Source organism: Phacochoerus africanus, chromosome 7 (genome assembly GCF_016906955.1).
Source record: "Phacochoerus africanus isolate WHEZ1 chromosome 7, ROS_Pafr_v1, whole genome shotgun sequence".
Lineage (NCBI taxonomy): Eukaryota > Metazoa > Chordata > Mammalia > Artiodactyla > Suidae > Phacochoerus > Phacochoerus africanus.
Genome location: NC_062550.1, coordinates 15,947,748 through 15,972,477, shown reverse-complemented (window position 1 = coordinate 15,972,477; position 24,730 = coordinate 15,947,748). Strand labels below are relative to the sequence as shown.

General features: G+C 43.2%; 1 protein-coding gene across 2 annotated transcripts in view; it reads left to right on the top strand.

Annotated features, from left to right (window-relative positions):
- Positions 1-4,395: 4,395 nt before the first annotated feature.
- Positions 4,396-24,730, top strand: part of POLR3B (RNA polymerase III subunit B) — a 120,252-nt gene continuing 99,917 nt past the window's right edge. The window contains exons 1-8 of one of the 2 annotated variants that reach the window (XM_047786477.1): positions 4,396-4,647; positions 9,299-9,331; positions 11,228-11,284; positions 11,369-11,433; positions 14,368-14,443; positions 17,020-17,120; positions 21,441-21,532; positions 22,912-23,029. In XM_047786477.1, coding sequence (XP_047642433.1) covers positions 4,576-4,647; positions 9,299-9,331; positions 11,228-11,284; positions 11,369-11,433; positions 14,368-14,443; positions 17,020-17,120; positions 21,441-21,532; positions 22,912-23,029 — 614 coding nt within the window. In that variant the 5' untranslated portion in view covers positions 4,396-4,575. Of the gene's footprint in view, positions 4,648-9,052; positions 9,068-9,298; positions 9,332-11,227; positions 11,285-11,368; positions 11,434-14,367; positions 14,444-17,019; positions 17,121-21,440; positions 21,533-22,911; positions 23,030-24,730 lie in introns of those variants that run through there. The other variant, XM_047786478.1, reaches the window with a different exon arrangement.

The window sequence follows — 24,730 nt, the reverse complement described above, 5'->3', positions numbered from 1 at the left end:
GGGTCTCATGACAGCCGCTTTGGCTCCTTTACGAAGCTGTCTTTAGCAGGTTACTGGCCCTATCAGTTTTGACAGGATCATAAGGTCACATGACACAAAGCAAGGCTTTTCAGAGAAAAGCCTGTGGGCCAGGCAGGCACCTAGAGGTTTTGGACCATCCGTCCAGCCTTGCTAAATGCAGAATGTTCTCTGATTACAGTAGAGGCTTCTGTCTCTGCTCCTCACCTTGTTCGTGAAATGATGGACTTCAAGGATCCCCCTTTCCCCCTTCTGCCTTGCAGAAGAGCCCTTATTCTTTCTCCAACATTGTTCTGGTCTTTCTCGGTTCTGTTATGAATTTATTCAGGTGTAGAAATCAGATGGATGACATTTTTTTTTTTTCCCCCAGACTAAATGCACCAAGGTTTTGAAGATGAGAGGGTCATCTTTATTCTTTGTTTCTAGCATCTTCAAGTTGAAGCCTCTCAGAATAAAGTCTCATTTCTTTAACATGGTGTGAGGGACAATAACTGCCCGGGCTCAGTGGCTCTCTCTAGGGTTATCTATAGACACGTCCCTAGACAAGCCCTGCGGGGGAACTACACTCAGGTGCCAGTATGTAGCATTAAGTACTCTAAAACCCACAGCCACCGCTCAGGCTCTTTCTCTTGATGTCTTCGTCATGATAGAGTAGTTGAAAGCCTCGGCTTTGGGGTCAGATGAGTATGGATTTAAATTCCAATTGTCCTTGGCCAATTTCTCAAACCCTACGAGCTTTCATCTCCTCACCTGTCAAGTGGGGATTACCATACTTATTCCCTTTGACCATTAAATCAGAGAATGCACAGAAAGTGGCCACTCCGATGCCTGGCAAAGAGTAAATAGTCAACAGAAGGGCTCCCTGATATTCTCGGGGCCCAGCTTGGACACCTCTGCTCTTCCCTTTCTCTTGCTCTTCTATAACCAATGCCCAATGTGCTCCTTCCCATAGCTATGGTGTTGGTCACTCATCTGACAACCACAACACTTTATACCTAGATGACGGGATAGTATTCCAAGATGTTAACCACTTTTCTTCCTGCAATTTCCTTTCCAAAATTGTTCAGCCCTCTGTTCAAACCACCAAGTCTTTTTGTACCACTACCTCAGGAAGAGGATGCGACAGTGGAAAACAGAGTAATCAAGAGACTCTCCCTGGTGTGGTTTGTTTAATTGCCACACCTACAGCATGTGGACATTCCTGGGCCAGGGATTCAATCTGAGCCAGAGCTGTCACCTATGCCATAGCTGTGGCAACGCTGGGTCCTTTAACCCACTGCGCGGGGCCGGGGATCGAACCCAAGCCTATGCAGCAGCTCCGGTCACTGCAGTTGGATTCTTAACCCACTGCACCACATTGGGAACTCCTGTTCCTGGCTTTTTGGTTCTAAAAATCCAGTCCCTTAGGGAATCAGAAGGACATCATACCTTGGGGGCCCCGCAGTTGTAATAAGGAAAGGATTGTGGCAGCTGTGGTATAAGGGCAGCCACCACTCAGGGACAATCAATTGTTCCCATGTAGGACTCTGGTACCACTGTTAACAGATTCTCCTCTTTTCAAGAGAAACTTAAAAACTCAGACTTTAAAAAAATGTGAAATATGAAATTGAATTTATCACTCATTGCATATTTTTCTTTCAAAACATTTATTCAATACAGCTTTATTCAAGAACAAACAATGAGTAAGAACCTGAAAATACAAACAAGACAATCTCTGTTCCAGGAGCTCCTGTCTGAAGGAGAGCCAGACACACAAACAGAGGATATGGTTGAGTGCTAAGTCTTATGTTAGAGAGTGATTCCCAGCCTGTGAGCCCTGGGCCAGCAGCATCAGCATCATCGCCTGGGAACTTATTAGAACTGCCAAACTACGAATCAGAAAACTGCTTGTTTTAATAAGCTCTCCAGGCGATTCAGATGCATGCCAAAGTTGGAGCGCCCACCTGAGAGTGGAAAGCAAAGCACACTTTGGAAGAGAAAGCCAATACATTTAGGCCAAACTCAAGATTTGTTCCATTGAGAAATCGCTTCCTGGTCCCTTCCAGGCTAGATTCTAAATATGTTACTCTATGATAGTTGACAAGGATGATACGAAAGGGTATCGATCTCTTTAAGTAAACGATAAGAACTTTAAGAGCAGGGTCTGATTCTTCTTTTAATTTTCCCTTCTCCCCCTCCTTTCAGATATCAGAACAATACTGAGAAAGCACAGGCATTGGAATTTACTTGAAATAGCTAATTTAGAAATTAGACCATCTACGCTGGTGCAAGAATTATACATTCACTATGAGAACATGGCAAATGCATATTGATAAAAGTTCATAATTTCCTGTGACAAAATATACACAAAAGTTACCATTTCAACCATTTAACAAATACACAGTTAAGTGGTTTTTTTGGTTTTTGTTTTTTTGGCTACACGCATGGCATGTGGAAGTTGCCCAGGAAGGGATCAAACCCAAGCCATAGTAATGACCTGAGCCACAGCAGTGACAACGCCAGATCCTTAACCTACTTAGCTAGCAGGGAACTCCTGGAAAATTTAAAAATTTTCATGGAACCATAAAATTATGGCTAGAATTATATTAATAAATCTATGAATATTTTTCTTTATGATTTCTGTTACCATCCTTGAAAGCAGTCACCACTCAATGCTAATGGATGTATTCAATTATATTTTCTTCTAAGTTTCTGCTAATTTAATATACACAGGATTTGCTTAGATGTATGTTTTTTCCTAAATGGCTAATCAGCAGTTTCAACATCATCCTTTCTTTTTCTTTTGGCTGCCCCCGTGGTGTGTGGAAGTTCTGGGCCAGGGATCCAGGGAATTAAACATGCACCACAGCAATGACCCAAGCTGTCGCAGTGACAACGCCAGATCCTTAACGATCTGTGCCACAACGAAAATCCCCAACATCGTTTTTTTTGGATAAGCCATCTTTCCTCCGCTGATTTAAAATGACATCTTCTCATAATAAATTTCTGCTGGTATTTACTCCTGGATCTTCCGTCTAGTCCTTTCAGAATATGACATTGTCTTAATTACTGTCCTGTTATGCTCTACTCTCTAGGTGAGTTAAGTCCTCCTTGCTTTGTGGTTATTAATGGTCATATAACAGTCCATCATGTAGCTGAAACCTGGCCTCTGTTCATAGGTACCAACTAAGTCTTAGAGATTTGGGTGAAGCAGAAAGAAGAGCTTTACTGCTTTGCCAGGCAAAGGAGGCCACGACAGGCTAACATGCTCAAAACCGTGTCCTCTCTTGAGAGGGGATAGCAAGGAGTTTTAAAAGTTTAGCTAAAAAACCCACCCAACCTAACAACAAGAACAACAAAAAACCAAGGCTGTTGATAAGGATTAGGATGCCTGCATTTTTCTCCTGCCATAGATCATTTCAAAGTCATCCAGGCTGGCCTCAGGTGGTCCCGTGACAGTTTCTGGTGGTCTTTGGGGTTATTGCACTTTGACCTACTCTCTGCAATGAAGATGGCTTACAAGAGGTGAGTGTTTCCAAGGAAAAGAAGACACCAGGTGGGCAATGTAACTCTTAAATAGAAAGTAATCATTAGCTGCAGTTCCTGTCGTGGCTCAGTGGTTAACGAATCTGAACATGAACGATGATGTTGCGGGTTTGATCCCTGGCCTCACTCTGTAGGTTAAGGATCCCGTGTTGCCTCGAGCTGTGGTACAGGTCACAGACTCCGCTCAGATCCTGCGATGCTTCGGTGTAGGCTGGTGGCTACAGCTCCAAATTAGACCCCTAGCCTGGGAACCTCCATATGCCACAGGTGTGGCCCCAGAAAAGACCAAAAAAAAAAAAAAAAAGTAATCATTAGTAAAAGAAAGCAGCTAAGCAAGAAAGAAATCCTTTTTGTGAAAAGCCAGTGAGAGGAAGGGAATGGGTCAAGCAAGTCAGGGTATAAAATAATGGAGACTGTTTCAAATAGTTTTTACTGTTAACAGTTTTTCCTAATTATTAACTCTTGAGTCAGTCTTTTGAGACTGACAGGAGGCTGGGGAGGCCAAAGGAAAAGGGATCTATTTCAAAACACAAGGACACAGGGGCTTGCACCTGGTTTCAATCACACAGGTACCTCAAGTTTCTAAACCAATCCCCTCCTTTGGCAAGTTTCCTATTTTTCATATATATAGTTTTGGGCTAAACTAAATGAACTCTACACTTAGGTGGATCAAGTGGTGCAAATTATCTGTTTACCCTTTTCTTTGAATTATTTAAAAAAACTCGACAATATGCTTTGCGGTTCTCAGTCATGGGAGAGCTGACAATCTGTCAGCTGGGGTTTAAGACAATCCAGGCGAGACTTCCGCGTGACACCAGGGGGCGCAGTTTCCCAGCTCCGTTAACCACATCCGGGTTCAACTGTATGTTCCGACTAGAATCAGTCGGAACCTTTCTGCTACGCTTGCAATTAATTTGGGCGGCGGGGACCATTTAGGCCTCCGCGCACCGCTCACCACGGCTCTCGCGGTTCGCTTGGTGCGGGAAGTCACACGTGAGGCTTCTGTTTGCTCGTTCCTTCGTCCTGAGCAGCATGGACGTGCTGGCGGAGGAGTTTGGGAACCTGACGCCGGAGCAGCTGGCTGCGCCCATCCCGACTGTAGAGGTGAGGGGAGGGCACGCGGGGAGCGGAAGGGGCCGGGACGTGTCCCCCGAGAGGCGTTGCCCCCAGAGCTCTGGCCGGGCGAGGGGGGCGGGCCGCGGCTTCTGCGCATGCCCAGCACTCAGCGCACGCTCAGAAATCCACGCGCGCTCAGGGCACTGCTGGCACCGGGAAGGGGCGAGCCCAGGGGACACGTCAGCTGCCACGCAGGTTGAGCGGCCCAGTGCCCCGCTCTCGATTTGGGCTCTTCTAGTATTCCCGCGTTGTCAGGGGAGGACTGCCTTGACCGCCTTGGAGGACGTATCGCATCTTTGCGGGCTTATAAAGGATGATGAGTTCCAGGGAGCTTAGGCCAGTTTGGGCAAGTCCCACAGCTGGTTGTGGTGGTAAAACCAAGTCGTCGGAATCGCAGATTAATAATCCCTCCCTGTCACCAGAACTCAAGTTTGGGCTACAGGAGTATTTTGAACGCCCGGAAAATTTCTTCCAAATTTTGCCTAGGTGTTTTCTGGAGAGTGGCCCTGTAGCTTTAATCAGATACACGGAAGTTAAGGATATCTGCTCTACAGTGAGATGCCTGATGAAGTTCAGCTGTTGACCGTAATTTTTATTTTATGCAAAAGTAATAGAGCTTCTGTGGGCCTCAAATCTTAGTTGGCATGGAGTGGGGGAATGGAGAAATAGTCAAGGGAGGGATTCAGGTAGAAGGAAGAGGACATTTGAAACCCAGAGGCAAGACCATTTGATGTTTTTGAGGAATTAAGTCCAGGAGATCCCATCATGGCTCAACGGAAATGAATCTGAGTAGCATCCATGAAGATGCAGGTTCGATCCCTGGCCTTGCTCAGTGGGTTAAGGATCCTGCCTTGCCATGAGCTGTGGTGTAGGTCACAGACGTGGCTCAGATCTCATGTTGCTGTGGCTGTGGTGCAGGCCAGCAGCTACAGCTCCGATTCCACCCCTAGCCTGGGAACCTCCATGTGCCACAGGTGTGGCCCTAAAAAGACAAAAAAAAAAAAAAAGTCTAATAGTGCTGGAGTGAAGAAAAGTAGAGGAGGAGAGATTAAAGGTGACAGGTAGATGAAGGACCTGATTAGGAATGGTTTTGTTAGACCTCTGAAGCAGAAGTGAGATGCTGCTGACAGATGTAATGAGAATGACTAGCAGCATCTTTATAATCATTGGGCAAATTAAGGACTTAGAGTCAGTCAGTCTGTAAGTCCCTGCAGTACACTGCTGATCTTCATCAGGCAATACTGGATTTTATTTTTCCTTATTTTATTATTTTTTAATTAAAAACAAATTTTTTGTCTTTTTTTAGAGCCGCACCTGCGGCATATGGAGGTTCCCAGGCTAGGGGTCCAATTGGAGCTACAGCTGCCGGCCTACACCCCAGCCATGGCCATGCCAGATGTGAGCCTTGTATGCAACCTCCACCACTGCTCGTGGGAACGCCAAATCCTTAACCCACTAAGCAAGGCCGGGGATTGAACTCACAACCTCATGGTCCCTAGTCGGATTCGTTTACACTGTGCCACGAGGGGAACTCCCTTATTTTTTTAAATACTGGATTTTAACTCTTTTTTTTTTTTTAAGTTTTTTTTTTTTTTGTCTTTTTAGCTATTTCTTGGGCTGCTCCCGCGGCATATGGAGGTTCCCAGGCTAGGGGTCGAATCGGAGCTGTAGCCACTGGCCTACGCCAGAGCCACAGCAACGTGGGATCCGAGCCACGTCTGCAACCTACACCACAGCTCACGGCAACGCCGGATCATTAACCCACTGAGCAAGGCCAGGGATCGAACTCGCAACCTCATGGTTCCTAGTTGGATTCGTTAACCACTGAGCCATGACGGGAACTCCAAGGATTTTAACTCTTTAAGAGTTATTGTGTAAGAGCCAGCATTTACTGAATACTTACCCAGGTTCTGGTCAAGCCTAATTATGTTATTTAATCATCTGAAGTAAGTACTGTTCCCCCATTTTGCCAATGAAGGTTATTGTTGTTCTGCCCTTGGCATGTGGAAGTTCCTGGGCCAGGGATTGAACCTGGGTTGCAACAGTGACAAACTGAATCTTTGACCGGCTGAGTCACCAGTGAACTCCAACCAATGAGGATTTTTTAAGGCCCAGAGAGGTTCAGTAAGTAACTCAGTGTCAGAAGGGTGTTAGGTGATGGACTCTGTTAGGATTCTGGACTCCGGCAGTCAGACTCCAGAATCCTCATCCCTACCTGCTGACTGGACTGCTTGCCTGGAGAGCTGCAGGAATAAGCCTAAAGGATTTCTGTTTCTTGTCTGAATTTGCACAAGAGTGAAGGGACGAATACCACATTTCCAGTCTTCTGAATCGGGAATAACAGTTTCTTTTCCTGGCCTTCTGCATCCAAACCACTCTCCCATCTTCAGGGTCCTGACTATGAATTGTACTCAATTCTGAAACCTCATTCCTGACGTTCTCAAAGTCCGAACCACTGTCATCTTTTACTTTCATGGCTCCTGACTTGTCCCATTCCCATCTGTTCTCTGCTTTGTAGTCAGAACCATCAGTTTAAACACACAGATGTGACCATGTTGCGCCCATTGCTCTCAGTGCAAAATCTACAGTTTTTACCATGTTTGTAAGGCTTTCCTCATTCTGGGCCTTGCTTTCTTCTCTAGCCTGTTTCTCTCGCTCTTCTCCTGTGGTCCTTTCTGATCTTTCTCTCATTCCTCTTTGTGGATTTACCTACAGTAAAAGCATGAGTACTGAGTGTTCAGTTGCATTAGTCTCTTTTTTTTTTTTTTTCCTTTTTTGGTCTTTTCGGGGCTACTCCCACAGCATATGGAGGTTCCCAGGCTAGGGGTCCAGTCAGAGCTATAGCTGCTGGCCTATGCTACAGCCACAGCCACGCAGGATCCAAGCCATGTCTGTGACCTACACCAGAGCTCATGGCAACACCGGATCCTTAACCCACTGAGCGAGGCTAGGGATTGAACCTGCAACCTCATGGTCCCTAGTCAGATTCGTTTCCACTGTGCCACAATGGGAACTCCGAGTTGCAGTTACTTTAGTCTTGACAGTTAGGTGCACCCAGACAGCTACTGCCCTGTACAAGGTAGAGATTTCTGTAGTGATGAAAATGTTCTCTACGCTGCATCTCCCCACCCCACCTTTTGCTAGGTTAATTTTGCCTGACTCTCTTCCCCTCCTTCTCCTTCAGACTTGACTTTTTTTTTTTTTAAGAGAAGTTTTAGGTTCACAGCAAAATTGATTTTCCACATACCCCATACCCCCACCTACCTTTTTTCTTGAAAAATGTTTTTACTTTCTCCAGGTTGTCTGCCTCCCTCTCTGGCCACCCCCCAGTCTCCTTTGCTAGATGTGCCTTCTGCTTCTCATCTCTAAGTGTTGGGACATTTTTGATCTCACGTCATGGAACTCGTCTCCACCTACACTCCTTAGGTGATCCTCCATTCCTTGGCTTTAATGACCACCCGTTGGCTGACCTGTCCCTGATTTAGATCTCCAGGGCTCTCTCTTCCCAACCTCCAGACTCCTCCGTCTGTTGTCTATGTTCACATCTCCACCTGAATGCCTAGTGGATATTTCAGACTTAACATGCCCCCATCCAAACTCCTAATGGCCCCTTAGCACCTAAAGCTGCTGCCCTGACAGCATCCCCACCTTCTCATTGGCAGAAATGGCAACTCTGCAGTATCAATCTGGACGCCTCTTTCCCTCAGAATCTCCATCTAATTTACTATTAATTCCTGTTGGCTCTAATTTCACGTGGTGTTTCCTGGCCAGCAGTTTCTCCCCACATGCATTGTTATCAGCCTGGAGGATTGCAGTGAACTCATGTATGACTTCCCTGCTTCTCACCTTGCCTGTTGTCAGCCCAGCAGCTAGAGTGAGCCAGTTGAAGGGAGTCATGTCATCTTGTCACTCTTTGGCTCAGAACCATCCAATTCGTCTGTTAATCAAAGTCAGAAATTTTACACTTCCTCCAAGGTCTTACATGATCCTTCAGCCTTTACTCAGAAACTCTGTATTCTTACTTTAGACTCAGTTCTCACCATTTGTCAGATTTTCCATTAGCAGATTAAATGCTGTTCATGAAAAGAGTCTTATCATGGTAAGCTTTTTACAACCTCAGGAAGGTGTGAAAGCAGGCCTAAGAAGCGTGGCAGTTTGCAGCTGTTTAAAGTAGCAGGGGAGCAGCGTGTGATATCCTTCTGCAGCCCTGAGCTCTGACCAGGCACTACTGAGAGAAAACAGAAGGGAGCCAGAACTCCTCTGGGGCTGAGAAGTCCAGATTCCCTACTAGACGCTCTGAAACTTTCCCTTTCTCAAACTGGCAAACCCTGCTTACCCCGGAAGTGTCATGAGAGTAAAAGAAAGATGAAAAGTGCTTGGAATCTTGAGTCATCAAGAAGAAATTGAAGTATATTCTATTTAAGAAGTCTGTGATTTATGTCTGTATGTATGTACACATGCATAGGCACGTGGTCTTTCCATAAAAGTGGTTGCAATGTAAAAATTGTTCTTTTTCATTTATTTTCTTTTGCTTGCTGTGATAAAGGGGATCATTTTCAGTACATTAAAATAACTTCTTGTGAAAATATTGTGACTTCCAGCACGGAATTCTGATATTATTTATTGTCTTGATTCACAGGAAAAATGGCGGCTGCTCCCAGCATTTTTAAAGGTAATTAACATTTAATAATAATTAGTTGTTTTTCCAATGAAAACTCAAAAATGCCTTTTTTTTATCACTAACATTTTTGGATTTTGTACAGCTGTGTACTTTTCTAGGTTTTAGAAATATAAGAATTTATAAAGCAGTGTCTATGCCTATAAAGCACTGGTTAGGTTTGATAACCTAATTTTAGACATAAGAAGTAGTGTACATTGTAGCATGAGTAACACAAACCAAAGTGCTGTTGGCTAAAGAGTGATGCCGTAAATGGTCAGAGAGGGCCTCCCAAATGAGGTGAGACATAAACCCACATCTTAATAGGAAAGGAATTAACTAAGCTGGAAGATAGGATGCAGGGAGCCTGGCTTTGATAAAGCTGCTCAAGAGGAGCCTCCATGGGGTCTGTGGGAAACGGCGACCATTCTGCTTGGCTGGAATGGATTGTCGGAGCAGCTGCGGATCATAAGGTTCCTATTCTTGAATTTCAGTTTTAAGAATTTATGCTAATAGCGGCAGGTCCCACAATGAGAGACCACTTGACACCAGTAGGATGGCTCTAGTCAAAGAAAGAAAGAGAATGGCAAGTGTTGATGAAGATGTGGAGCAAGCAGAACCCACGTGCTCTGCCGATGGGAATGCAAAATGTTGCAGCTGCTTTGGAAAAGAGCCTGGCATGTCCTCAAATGGTTAAACACAGAGTTACTGTATGGTCCTGCAGTTGTACCCAAGAGAGTTTTTCAGTAGCAATGGTGTGGTATCCAGAACAAGAGGGCAGAAGCCTCGCTGTTCACTGGTCAGACTGCTGAGAATTGTTGGTGAGTTCAGGGTGTCTGAGTGATGACACAGTGGAGCCCGCCCAGGAGCTGTCTCTGGGCTGCTGGAGGGTCAGGAAGGCACCCGTGTGAGAAACAGAGGAAGGGCCCAAACGGTCTGAAAGTGAGAACATCCAGGAGAGGTCTGATAACTAAACTGACTGCCCTAGAGGAGCATTTTCTCCAGAAAAGACAGTGAAGCCCCAGTGCTGGAATCTGTGGGAAAGCAGAGTGCAGATCATAAGGTTGAATTCCCCCCACATCAATCAGGACTATTGCAAAGTGGGGTGACTGCTTTGTAAGCCAGTGAGAGCCCCAAAGATGGTGTAACTAAAGCCAAGGCCCCAAGGTTATCTTTCTGTTGGGAGTGCTCTAGAAACGCTGACCTGATTGTGTTTGAAGATTAAAAAAATATATATATATACATATATACATACATATATATATGTTACACACTCCCTTTAAGTCCTAAGATTTTGGAGTCTGTGTGTTTATTGTTTCAGTGCTTTTCCTAGTAGCACTCAGCGCTGTCTTTGTGCAGCCGTACTGACTTCTGAGATGAAAGGAAGTCACTGCCCGCTGATCTGATCTCAGGTCCCTGGGTTTCACCCTGCTTCCAATTTTAAATGCAAGTGTTTTGGGTTTTCTTAATAGAGATATTTTTTCCCCTCATCCTTCTGTAAGTGATCTGACCAGATGTGTGGAAATCATAAAGTTGCTTACGTAGGAGAAAGACAAAAAAGAAAACAGGCATTGTTTGAGGCTCGACGAGATGATGCTCAGCTGCTGTGTTTTTTCATGAATTTTTTGGTAAATTCAAAGCATGTGGAGAAAATCCTGCCTCATTTGTTAGCTCATGGGGTCATTTGGTGTATTCAAATACTCACGTCTCAAATTCCAAAGGTCAGGTTGTTTTTCAGGGAGGAAAATTTGGAGGTGGAGGAGAGATGGAGCGTAAATGTCAAGTGTTGCTAAGTAAAATGCATGGATTTTTTTTCCCCTCACTTTGGTTTTGAGGAATATTTGATCACTTCAGATTAGAGTCCACTGTGTCATCTCCCACATTATTGCTAATCTATTTTTGTCTGTTTAGGTGAAAGGCCTTGTGAAACAGCATATAGACTCATTTAACTATTTCATTAATGTAGAGGTAAGTATCAGATCCCAGAAAAGGACATACTTAAGAATTAACTGGAAGCCAGAATCTTTCCTCATGTTACTCTTTTCACTGCAGATAAAGAAAATAATGAAAGCCAATGAAAAGGTTACGAGTGATGCTGACCCCATGTGGTACCTAAAGTAAGCAATCAGCTACTCTTAATTTGCTATTTTCATTATGTTTAACTTTTTTTTGAAGTGAATGTAGATGCTATTAAAAATCCTTTAACATAGGAGTTCCCATTGTGGCTCAGTGAAAGCAAATCTGACTAGCATCCATGAGGACCCAGGTTCGATCCCTAGCCTCGCTCAATGAGTTAAGGATCCGGTGTTGCCGTGAGCTGTGGTCTAGGTTGCAGACCCAGCTGGGATTCTTCATTAGCATTACCATGGCTGTGGTGTAGGCCAGCAGCTACAGCTCTGATTCGACCCCTAGCCTGGGAACCTCCATATCCTATGGGTGAGGCCCTAAAAAGACCAAAAAAAAAAAAAGAAAAGAAAAAGTCTTTAACATAATTCTCCTTTGTATCCGTTTAATAGGAAGATAATTATCCAATGCTCAATTTTTAATTGGTAAGCTAATGATAACAGGTAATTATGAGTGAGAAGTTACTGAAACTATTAGGTTTAATTTTTTTTAAACAATTGTAGGCTTAGAGAAAAATTATAGAAATAGGACGAAGAGTTCCCTTGTTATCCTTCACCCAGTTAATGCTAATATTAACGCCTCATGTCAGAGTTCACAGAGGCCACAGTGGAATTGGCAGTGTCTTGGGAGCGCTGGGACGCAGGTTTGATTCCTGCCCTCGCACAGTGGGTTAAGGATCCAGCATGGCAGCACCTATCAGGAACTGTGACTTAGATCTGATCACTGGCCCAGGAACTCCATATGCTGCAGAGCGGCCAAAAAAGAAAAGAAAACCAAACCCACAAAATATCTTATGTAACCGTTGCACAATTAGCTAAACTAGGAAATTAGCATGGATACAATACTGTCGACTAATCTACAAATCTTAGTGTTCCCACTCACGTCTTTTTTGTGGTCCACGATTCAGTCCAGGACCCTGCGTTATGTTTGGATGTCATATGTCTCCTTTGTCCTCTCCAATCTATGACAGTTCCTCAAGCTCTCTTGGTCTTTCACGACCTTAGCATTTTTGAAGAATTCTGGGCACTCGTTTTGTAGAAGGTCCTTTCGTTTGGGTTTGTGCAGGGTTTGCTCATGACTGCTTTGGGTTCTGTGTTTTTGGCCGTTAATACCACAGAGGCAGTGTTTTGTGCCGGTCTCATCACACCATATCGGAGGGTCCAGATGTCAGTATATTTTACTCGTAGTGATTTAACTTTGTTTGCTTGATTAAGGTGGTATCTTCCAGGTTTCTCCAGGGTAAAGCTACCTTTACCTTATAGCAATTGATGACTGTATTAGAGGGTGACCCTTTGAGACTATGCAAATATCGTATTTCTCATACTTTCCCCACTAATTTTAGCACACATTGATGGTTCTTAGCTCTAACGGAAATCGTTGTGGTGTTGACTTAATGCTGAGTGTCTGCTTCCATCCTTCCTGTGCGTTACTGTTAGAATTGCTGCTGTGAGGACGAGCTTTGTTTTCTCCTCATTTACTCTCCATCTATGCTTTTATTTACATCAGTAGGAACTCACGGATATTTATTTTATTCTCTGGGTAGTAATCCAGTACGGTCATTGTTTGATTTCTCAAATTGTCCTAGATTTGGCCATAGGGAGATTCCTTTCAGTTAATTTTCAAGCAGTCCTTTACTTTCTGGTACAGTGAGATATGTCGTCCACTATTTTTCCTATTGCAACCAGGAATCCGTCATTTCTCCAAGGAGCCTTAGTCTCTTTTTTTGGAGAGCAGTGTTTAGCAGATATGGGTGCCAGAGCCTCGGTAGGAAATATATGTATGAATACTAACACGTGCATACACAAATCTGGATCTTGATATCCTATTCATTTTTATATATGTTATAAAACCATGCATACTGATACCTCCAATTCTCATCCAACTCTCCGGTACTCATTCTAACCTTCTGTCTTATTTGTAACTTCTGTTCCTGACCTTGAGAGAGCGGACTCTCATTATCCACACTCTGTTCACTTATTCACTCTCTAGGGTAGACATGAGGTCATCTCAGAATTGTTGATGCATCACTCTGTGAGAATAATATATACCAGTTAAAGTCCAATATTTGTATGCTGCTTGTCTGTATCGTATCCACTGTTTTCTGAAGTTATTTAGATTAGTTATTTTCTTTCCTACCTTTTCAGTGCTGTTGTATTATTCATTTCTAGGGCAGTAAAGTATGTATTTCATTTTGGGTTCCACTGCATCCTGGTTGATTTTAATTATGTGTTTACTTTTGGGGCTGTGTCACACATTATTACGGTTGTAAGAGTTACACCTGTAGAAAAAAAGTCTGTTCAGGAAATTGTCCCTCCCCACCCCCCCCATTCTTCCCATACTGTTCCCAATGCTCCCTGTAGGCAACCAGTCTCATTAGTTTCTGCTTTCTCCTTCCTGTTTCTTTTGCACAAATGAGCACCTGTATCTTTTTTATTATATATTTTCTTACAAGAATGATAGCATGCTATAAAAACTTTTTTGCACTTGATTTTTTTCATTGAGTATCATTTCTAGGAAGTTATATTTTCAGTATTTGTAAAGAGGTTTTTATAAAGAGATCTGTAATACTTTATTTTTAAATTGTGTGGCAGTGCCCAAGACATGCAGAAGTTCCTGGGCCAGGCATTGGAACCTGTACCACAGGAGTGACTCGAGCCATGGCAGAGACAACGCCAGCTCCTTTACCCACTGAACCACCAGGGAACTCCAGCAGTATTTTTTAAAAAGATAACTTGTTAGGATTTTCTCACCTTTGTAGACTAGAGGTACTATGACTTCAAGAAGATCTCCAATTATGATTTTGTTTGTCATCCTCTGCAAGACAAGCATTTGTCAAAGCATAATCTTGTACTTGGGAGGAAAATAGCCTGATTGTTTATATGTTCTTCCAAGAAGTGTAATTGGTCACGAAATCTTTTGCTTTTCAGGTATCTTAATATCTACGTCGGGCTTCCTGATGTTGAAGAAAGCTTCAATGTGACTAGACCAGTGTCCCCTCATGAGGTAATTATCAACCTTAATTTAATTGCTTTAATAGGAAGACTCAGTGCCCTTCGTATGTATTCCTAAAAAAAATGATTTAACAACAGGAAAAAATAACCAAAATAAGAAAGCACCTGTGTAATACTGTACTATATTAGGAAACAATTTTGTACTAGTTGGTTTGTCCTTTAATCTAATTAACTTGCACCGTTGGGTAACTGGGTCCTATTTATGTCCCGTTGCTGAGTTTCCTCATGGTCGCCCCACCCCCATCCTTGCTGGCCACTTTTGCTTGTTAGTGCGATGTGTGCTGTTCGCGGCAGGGGCTTCTCACTCAGTATGTTTTTTGAGGGTCAGCAGGCCTTGTGTTAGCAGAGGGGACAAGGACAAGGAGCTCTTGGTCTCGCAGAAGAGGCTGATAAGAAGAAAATGTAAATACTAGGGTTTTCACAGAAGTACGGACAAAGGCTTATAGAACAGGCCTATTTTCTGGGCTTTTAACAGATTCTAGATTTCTCTTCAAATTCTTCTGCTTAGAGTCCAAATTTAGAATTGACTCAGGAAAGAAATTTTTCTGGTTTGTATTAATGTAAAGCTAAAATAGCAATGAGGGAACATAGCCCAGGAATCTTTATTAATGAACAAATAAGGTGTTAAGAGTATTATGGTTGCTGTCTAAGCAAGGTTACACAGGAAGTATGATCAAATAACCCAACATTTTATATAGGTAAATTTTGATATTATTTCATCACTGAGGCTTGACCGAACATTTGTTTTCTGCTGCAACGTTGAGAGATACAAAAGAAAAAAAGAGGGGGAAAAAAAAGAAAAAGACAAGATATAGTATCTTTCTTCAAGTTCATACTCTTATAGTGAGATGAAAATAGCAAAACATATGACACATGCACCAGGGTTGCAGACTTGAAAGCCTAGGAGGATCTCCTGGATAAGGCAACAATGTGGCATTGTATCGAATAGGGAGTGGTGAGGACTGGAATTGTGGAAAGTGTGTGCCCTGATTTTGCTTTCCCCATCTCCCCATTCCATTTGGCTAGAACTTGCCAGTTTTTCTAGAACAAGACAGCCAGTTAGCAATTTCCCGGTCAGCTTCTAAACTTGTGTTCCTGGGTTCGGTGAAGGGAGAAGAAAAAGAGTTTGAAATAGTTCAAGAAGACTGAGGCCACAATTGTCATAATAATTCTTCCTGATGTTGAAGAAAACACACCCGTGTTAGTGCAATTAGAGAAAAAAGGTGCAGAGATTTCCTGGAGGATTCTGACTCTAGGAGAGATGGGAGTGTGGGGGAGCAGGTGGGGTGCAGTCATGGGACCCTCAGCAGGACCGGGGTCCCCCTGCACAGTCCTACTCCTGTGGATGAGAAAGTCCAAGGGGGGCCCTGGGGTTTGGGTCCCCATTTTTACCACATCTGTCAAATTTCATTTCTATTTAAAGGGAGGAGTTTGTTGAGACCCACAAATGTCTGCCTATCATGAGCATTACCTTTGCTTTTTTAATGAGACAGTATTTATATATTACTCTGTGCCGGGCACCATTTTAAAAATAAATACTTTTGGGAGTTAAAATTATTCACATTCCCCTTTTACATATGAGGGACTGAGATGCAGCAAAGTTATTTAAAATTTAGCGGGTAGAGCCAGGATTTGAGCACAGGCAGTAGAGTCCACACTCTCATCCCCGTGCTGCCCTGCCTTTGGTCTGGCCCGCGGGAGGACGCTTAATCTAACTAATGTAAGGTAAACAGTCCTTACTGGTCAATAATAGACATAGCTGATATTTAAAAATCCTGGGCATGGTTAGAAAGGCTAGAAAAGGTTTAAATCTAACTGTCTGTGTTTCGGTAGAAGCCCCAGCAGAGAAGATTCAGTTCTGTGAATTGCATGCTTGATGTGTAGAGAGATTCTTTTTGAGATTACAAGGCACGTGAGGACCATCAGTGTAATGAAGACGTGAGGATTGTGATGGGTTTCCTGTGTCTCATCATGGCCCAAGAGGGATCGTTTAGAGAGTCATGACCATGTAAAAGTAAAGCCTGCAAGAACAACTTCTGAAGTTCTGTAAATGATTCAGAAATTGTTAGGAAGATACATGGAATGATTTGTGCTCTGCCATATCACTTGGAAAGGAATCTGTGACCTAGTTTAGTTTATCTAGAGAATGGAAGGAAGTATCATGTAGTTTTTTTAGTTTGTGCGATGCATGCTTTGGTTATTGTACTGGTTGTTCACTGTTGTGAATAAGCCAGCCACATGGATGACTTTCCAAGGACCCAGTTTGCAGGGAGTAATGTAATGGCTTCAAAGATAAGGGGGCAGATGGTGATGGCATCAGATCAGTGAGAAGAGAAATAGTACCACATTTATTGTAGTTTCTGGGCTGGCAAGAGCAGGGATTCCGTGTGGCTGGCATGGTCCCTCTCGTGGGGGAGGTGAGCTCAAAATTCTTGGTGCCCTTATGGCAGCTCAGCATTGGTGGAGAGATCCGCAGGCCGTGCTTCTGTGAGAGAGGAGCTCTTAGATGCTGTCAGGATGCTTTCTTCTGCAGAGAGGAGGAGCTGTGACTGTCTGACTCTCTTTCAGTGCCGCTTGCGGGACATGACGTACTCGGCCCCCATCACAGTGGACATTGAGTACACCCGAGGCAGCCAGAGGATCATCCGCAACGCCTTGCCCATTGGCAGGTGAGCAGCGATGCCTCCTGGGGCCACACCGCCTGCCTTCTAGCCCTGGGAGGTGACCCTGAGCAAGGCCAGCGTGCCCCTGCCCTATTTCCTCATCCGAAAAGTGTGGGAAAATGGAGCCTCCTGCACGGGGGTTATCTTATGGGTCCAGCGAGTCAGAGCACATAAAGCACTTGGAGCAGCGTTCGTCGTGTTGTGGGTTTATGTTTAAATTTTGAAACCTGTTCCATAAAGTTAAGGAAATTGCTTCCATTTCCTCTTGTAACTCCAGGCTGTTAGGGAAACATTGGTTAAGATAGCGTTTCATTGGACCCTCCTGGACTGCTCTTCTTGGTGGATTCATGCATATTTTGAGTTTTCCTGGAAGCATGACTGTTTATAGTGGTATTTAAGGACGAGGTTATTTACTTGCTGAAATACTGTTGGAAATAATAGATAGCATCAGCTAGCATTTTTGTTGTCTGCTTTTCCTCATCAGGGAACTATATTAACTCCCCCATGGAAATGGACAGAACCCACAATATTGTGCGTTTAATAATGGTGTTGGGGAGTTCCTGTCGTGGCACAGTGGTTAACGAATCTTGACTAGGAACCAAGAGGTTTCAGGTTCAATCCCTGGCCTTGCTCAGTGGGTTAAGGATCTGGCGTTGCCATGAGCTGTGGTGTAGGCTGCAGATGCGGCTCAGATCTGGCATTGCTATGGCTCTGCTGTAGGCCTGCAGCTACAGCTCCAATTAGACCCCTGGCCTGGGAACCTCCATATGCCGTGGGCGTGGCCTTAAAAAAAAATAATAATGGTGTTGGACTTGAAACTTAGTGCAAATAATTTCCATGCAAGTGCCCCCCCCCACCCCAAAGTGCTAAGAGCTTAATGAACATCCGTTTGTTCATGAGATATGCACGAGCTACCTATCATTGTTATGTACTGTGCTGGGTCCTCAGGTAGGTAGAGGATACTTAAGATATAGCCCCTTTGGCTGCCTTCCTTCCCAGCTGCCAGAGAAGGCAGGCTGAAGTAACTGTGGCACCAGTAGACAAGTACTGTGACAGAGAGAGAGGACCAGAGTCCCCAGAAACACAGTGAAGTCCTTTCCCTACACTCCTCCTAAAGGAAGGGGCTGTTGGTATTGTTTCTCTCTTCATTCTTCAGTTAAGAAAATAAAAAAGGATGTAAAATATTAATTTAGCGTGACCATTTATCAGTGTTAGCTTCTCTTATAAATGGACCATACTTGTGTCCAGTTAAATCTTGGACCATTGCTAAATTATCCAGATTGCATATTGTGAAAGAGAGGAGAGATGGGAGCAAACCAGAAATAGTACCATTTAGGGTTTAGATCCTGTGTTAAAGAGGTTCAGATCCCATGGGGAAGGTGGGGCATGTAACTAGTGTTTGTTGAATATCGCCTGTGTCTTGCGACAGGTGATTTCATCTGTCAGCCCCACATTCAGAGAAGCGACCTCTGTTAGAGTGCTTATGTGTACTGTCCACTTCCCTAATTACATACAGTATCTCGTTTGTTTTTTTGAACTAAAAAGATTTTAGTTTAATCCAAATAATATTCGTACTTGGTAACAAATCAAATAGTACGTGGGAACATGTCATACAGAGTGGGAGCTTTCCTCCCCAGCCTTCCTCACCCCAGTCCCATTCCCAACCTTGTAACCAGTTCTTTTGTTTCTTCTGGGGGTTATTACATCCATAACTTCAAATGCCAGCCTTATACATTTTTTTTCTTGGCACATCTATTTTAGAGACTATTTATTGACTCCTAACATCGAAGGTGTGGGTTGGCTTGTCTGTATCACCCACTTTCCTTCTCCCTTCCTCTTCCAAATTTTGTTGCTTGTTTTTTTAATTCATCTTTTGTTTGGTAGTTTTTTTATTCTTATATCTTAGTGTCTTGAATTTTATTTATTTAAATAGATTCAGGCTATTCCTATCCCTACCTTCCCATTCGGATTTCCTTTTTAACCTATGAGTTACTTAGAAGACTGTTTTTATGTTTCCAGATTGGTCCTTTACATCAGGTTTTGGGACTTTGTGGAGATCTGTTTCTTTTCATACATGTTTCATGTGTGTTTGGAAGCAAGGGGTATTCTGTAGTGGTTGTCACTGTCTATGTGTTTCTTTTATTTTTATTTATTTAAAAAAAATTTTTTTCCTTTTTGTCTTTTCTTATGGCCACACCTGTGGCATATGGAGATTCCCAGGCTGGGGGTCTAATTGGAGCTACAGCTGCCAGCCTACACCACAGTTCACGGCAATGCCAGATCCTCAACCCACAGAGCAGGGCCAGGGATTGAACCCGCAACTTCATGGTTCCTAGTCGGATTCGTTTCCGCTGTGCCACGATGGGAACCCCGTGTTTCTTCTAGATCAAGGTTGTTGGTTGTGTTGTTTAGATGTTATATGTCTTCACTGATTTTTAAATTTTTTTTGTAATTACTAGGAGACTTGTTAAAATTTCCGCTTATGATGATGGATTTGTCCATTTTTCCTTAGGTTTGTGTACTTTTGCTTTTTGAAGGTATGATATTAGGTACACGGAAATTTTGAATTGTTACGTCTTCCTGGCAAATTGAACCTTTTATTATTAGGCATTTTTCCTTCTTTCTTTTTTTTTTCTGCTTTTTAGGGCTTCACCTGTGGCATATGGAGGTTCCCAGGCTAGGGGTTGAATCAAGCTACAGCTGCCGGCCTATGCCACAGCCACAGCAACGCCAGATCCAAGCTGTGTCTGCGACCTACACCACAGCTCCTGGCAACGCCAGATCCTTAACTCACTGAGCGAGGCCAGGGATCGAACCTGCAACCTCATGGTTCCTAGATAGATTAGTTTCTGTCGTGCCATGGTGGAAACTCCTATCTTCTTTATTTCTTGTAATGTCGTTTCACCTTAAAATTAATTTTATCTGATCTTGCTATACCCACATCTGGGTAATAGTAAGTAATCAGCTTTCACTTGATTTTTTTTTTTTTTTTTGTCTTTCTGCCATTTTCTTGGGCCGCTCTCGCGGCATATGGAGGTTCCCAGGCTAGGGGTTGAATCGGAGCTGTAGCCACCAGCCTACGCCAGAGCCACAGCAACGCTGGATCCGAGCCGCGTCCGCAACCTACACCACAGCTCACGGCAACGCCGGATCGTTAACCCACCGAGCAAGGCCAGGGACCGAACCCGCAACCTCATGGTTCCTAGTCGGATTCGTTAACCACTGCGCCACGACGGGAACTCCCACTTGATTATTTTTCTGGCATATTCTTTTTCTTTTTAACCATTGTGTCCTTATGTTAACCTTTATGTCCTATATATTTGAAATAAACTGCATATGGCTAGATTAAAAAAATTTATCTGAGAATGTAATTCATTCACATTTATTATATGTTACTAGGCTCTAGAACTTTGCCTTAGTTCTTCAGAATTGCCTGGTTAGGTTTTTTTTTTTTTTTGTCTTTTGTTGTTGTTGTTGTTGTTGTTGCTATCTCTTGGGCCGCTCCTGAGGCACATGGAGGTTCCCAGGCTAGGGGTTGAATCGGAGCTGTAGCCACCAGCCTACGCCAGAGCCATAGCAACTCGGGATCCGAGCCGCATCTGCAACCTACACCACTGCTCACGGCAGTGCCAGATCGTTAACCCACTGAGCAAGGGCAGGGACCGAACCCGCAACCTCATGGTTCCTAGTCGGATTCGTTAACCACTGCGCCACGATGGGAATTCTTTTTTTTTTTTTTGTCTTTTGTTGTTGTTATTGTTGTTGTCTGGTTAGTTTCGATAGTCTCCTGTGCCTTACACTGATTAATTCTGCTATTTCTACGAAACTAATGGGAGTCACTTTGCTCATCATGAATCAAAAGTTGCTGCCGTTTCTGACTTTCCCTAAGGCTTGTCTGCAAAGTTTAAGGAAAATAACATTCAATGTTTGTTATCTGAGCCACAAGAGCAGTGTGCCTGAGGAAATACTTCCTTTCACTTGGCCTTTCATGCAGTACATCCCTCTGCCCTTTCTAGCACATAGAATGCATGTATGTGGTACAGTTTATTTAACCAAATTCCCCCTTACTGGGACATTTTAGGTGTTTTTTTCCTCCTAACTTTTCTCTCTAGTACAGCACGCTGGGTGTCCTTATACACATGTGTTTGTACGTGTTGCTGATTATTTTGTGAGACTTAATTGCTGGGAGTGAAATTATGTTTCTAGTAGATCAAGCAGGGCCTACAGACCCCTTAGTGAGATGTCCACTGCACAGTTTGTAATCTTTACAACTTTTTTGAAATGACAATCTGTGTGTGACATTTTCTCTTGTTTTATTTCAAACAGAATGCCCATAATGCTACGTAGTTCAAACTGTGTTCTTACAGGAAAAACACCAGCAGAATTTGCCAAACTGAATGAATGTCCTCTAGATCCAGGTATGTGTGATTTCTGGGATTTGTCCACTACCTTTTTTTTTTTCTTCTTTCTTTTTCTTTTGTTTTTCTCTTGCTGTTGTTTTACCATTTTTCCTCAGAAATAATACCAGCCTTTCTGCTTTATAATAAACTTGGATGAAACGTTATTTGCAAAACATCTGGAAATTTGGTTCCAACTTTATTAATTTGTATTTTAAAAAAATACGCTGTTTCCTCTTTCATTTCAGTTTAAAAACTTTCATGCCTCAAATTCTGATTTATTATTGTGGTTTATAAGGCTTTTCTTTGTCTCTTTGTTCAGTGGTTTCTTTTGGAATGCTCAAAAATGCAAGAATAACCTCACAAGGTTACTTGTCTGGCTCATCTGGAAAGACTCAAGTAGCTCATTTAAGACTGTTTTAAATGTCCTATGGGGGCAGAAAGCGAAATTCTTTTGTTTAAATTTTTAAAGTTATATATTTGTAGTTATTTCCAGGCAGTGGTTGGTTGTTTGTTTGCTTTTTTTTTTTCCCAAGTTTCAAGCGTAGCATTTTTTTTTTTTTTTGGTCTTTTTGCAATTTCTTGGGCCACTCCTGTGGCATATGGAGGTTCCCAGCCTAGGGGTCTAATCGGAGTTGTAGCCACCAGCCTATGCCAGAGCCACAGCAACGCGGGATCCCAGCCACGTCTGCAACCTACACCACAGCAGAATACCGGATCCTTAACCCACCGAGCAAGGCCAGAGATTGAACCTACAACCTCATGGTTCCTAGTCGGATTCGTTAACCACTGAGCCATTTAACAGAAAGTTCTTTTAATCCTTAATTCATGTTTCGTGTTGATTTAGTTTGTGGTTGCTCTTATCTACTTTGTTTAACGTTGCGTTGATGTAGAATCCCAGAAGGTTCTGGTCTTATTGGACTACAACAGGATGTTGCATGAATCAAATATATTGTATTGTTTTGCTTATATTCTGAAGGCAAAAATGAAAGCTCACTTTATCCTCTTCTGAATTGTGTGCAAAAAAAGACTTGTTAGAAAACTTAGAGCAACTTTTAGTATGTATTGAAGATTGTCAGTTATTTCTATGCTTATAAAATCTGAAGACTAATTAATTTAACGCATTTTTTCCGTTCACCTTTCATATATGTCAGGGGCTAGTGATCCGTAGAACAATAAGGTACCTTCTTTATCCTCCAGAAGTTTATCATCTTGTGGCTCATTTGTATAAAATTATGTGCTGTTATCAGTTCATAAAACAATATTGGCAAACCCTTTGAATCACGTGATGGCCAGCACTTGGAGGCGATGGAAGAACTCTGTCTTAACTGGCCACTGCCGTTACCAAGTCCACCACTGGAAGGATAGGTGGTCACGCTTCTCTTGTTTCCCTCGGGCAGGTGGTTACTTCATTGTCAAAGGAGTAGAAAAAGTTATTCTTATCCAAGAGCAGCTGTCTAAGAACAGGATCATCGTGGAGGCGGACAGAAAAGGGACCGTGGGTGCTTCAGTTACCAGGTATGGATAGCAGAGATGGTGTTCTTAAGAAATACTGATCCTGGAGTTCCCATCGTGGCGCAGTGGTTAACGAATCCGGCTAGGAACCATGAGGTTGCGGGTTCGGTCCCTGCCCTTGCTCAGTGGGTTAACGATCCGGCGTTGCCGTGAGCTGTGGTGTAGGTTGCAGACTCGGCTCGGATCCAGCGTTGCTGTAGCTCTGGCGTAGGCCGGTGGCTACAGCTCCGATTCAACCCCTAGCCTGGGAACCTCCATATGCCGTGGGAGCGGCCCAAGAAGTAGCTAAAAAAAGACAAATACTGATCCTCCCATCAATGTTAGATGGCTGTCGTTTAGTATGGAGGTACCAGTTATTTCTCTCTGGTAACAGGTAGTGTAATATTTAAACTATCTGGTTTAAATATCAATTCATGGTGTAAGTCTGTAAGCACGGAGTATTGATTTAAAATTTGCAGAGATGAAAAGGTGAGGCATTATTTGAAAGGCCAGTAGTTATTTTCAATTTGAATCTTAGGTTAATTTATAACATTACAGGAACTTTTAAAAAAGAAATTCAAACCCACTCTACTTTTTCATGTTCCTTTTCAGCCTTTGACCATTTTTGGTATGTATTCCTGTATTGATATAACCAGAGACTGTTTTAGACTGAATATTAATGAGTTACATATCACGGACTTATCATCTTATTGTTAGTTTTCTAGGCCAGCCTCCTTCACAGTGTGCTCATTTTTTTTTTTTTTTTACAGTAGTATGTCTTTTTTGTTGTTGTTGTTGCTTTTTAGGGCTGCATATAGAGGTTACCAGGCTAGGGGTTGAATCGGAGCTACTGCTGCTGGCCTACAACATAGTCACAGCAATGTCAGATCTGAGCCGTGTCTGTGACCTGCACCGCAGCCCACGGCAACACTGGATTCTTAACCCACTGAGCGAGGCCAGGGATCAAACCCGCAACCTCATGGTTCCTAGTCAGATTTGTTTCTGCTGAGCCATGATGGGAACTCCTGCAGTAGTATTTCTGATATCACTCCTGTGACTTCTTTTCTCTGGTTTATTCCATGTTGTTTGAAATCTGGATGTTAATGAGTTCTGGGAATTTAAAAAAATGTAGCATAGTTCAGAAGTCAGTATGCAATAGAGTTTCTCTTCTGAAAACCTATAGTGAACTTCTTGGCTCAGAGTTTCTGTGTTTTTCTCTCTGGTGGAGAGGCAGCTAACGATAGTGCCCACTTATTGAGCACTTTCTAGGAGCCAGGCAGTGTGCCAGGTGCTTTGCATATATTTAATTGTCCCCCAGGCCTTGAGCACAGAGTGACATCTATCATAGGGGGAAGCCACCATTTGAATCCAGAGCTAAGAATTCTTCGGCCCTTGTCTTCCCATTGTTGCATCTTTTGGAGCCTGGGTGATCAAGATTTGCGTTCTCAAAGCTAGTTGTCTACTAGCTATGAGGCACTGGGGGGTGCAGTAACTTAGCTTTTCTAAGCCTTGGTTTCCTCAGATGTGACTTGGGGACAACACTTGGAAATAAGTAGTAGTCTGCTGGAGATTAGAGCTAAGGTGAGTAGAGTGAGCAGCCGTGCACAGTATGTAGCAGGTGACCCGTGTGTGCCATTATTGTGGTTGCGTAAAGCTTGGATCTGTTTTCATATCCATTGGGAGTGTAATAGCTGATAGATATCAATAGTAGGAAATTCCTTAATT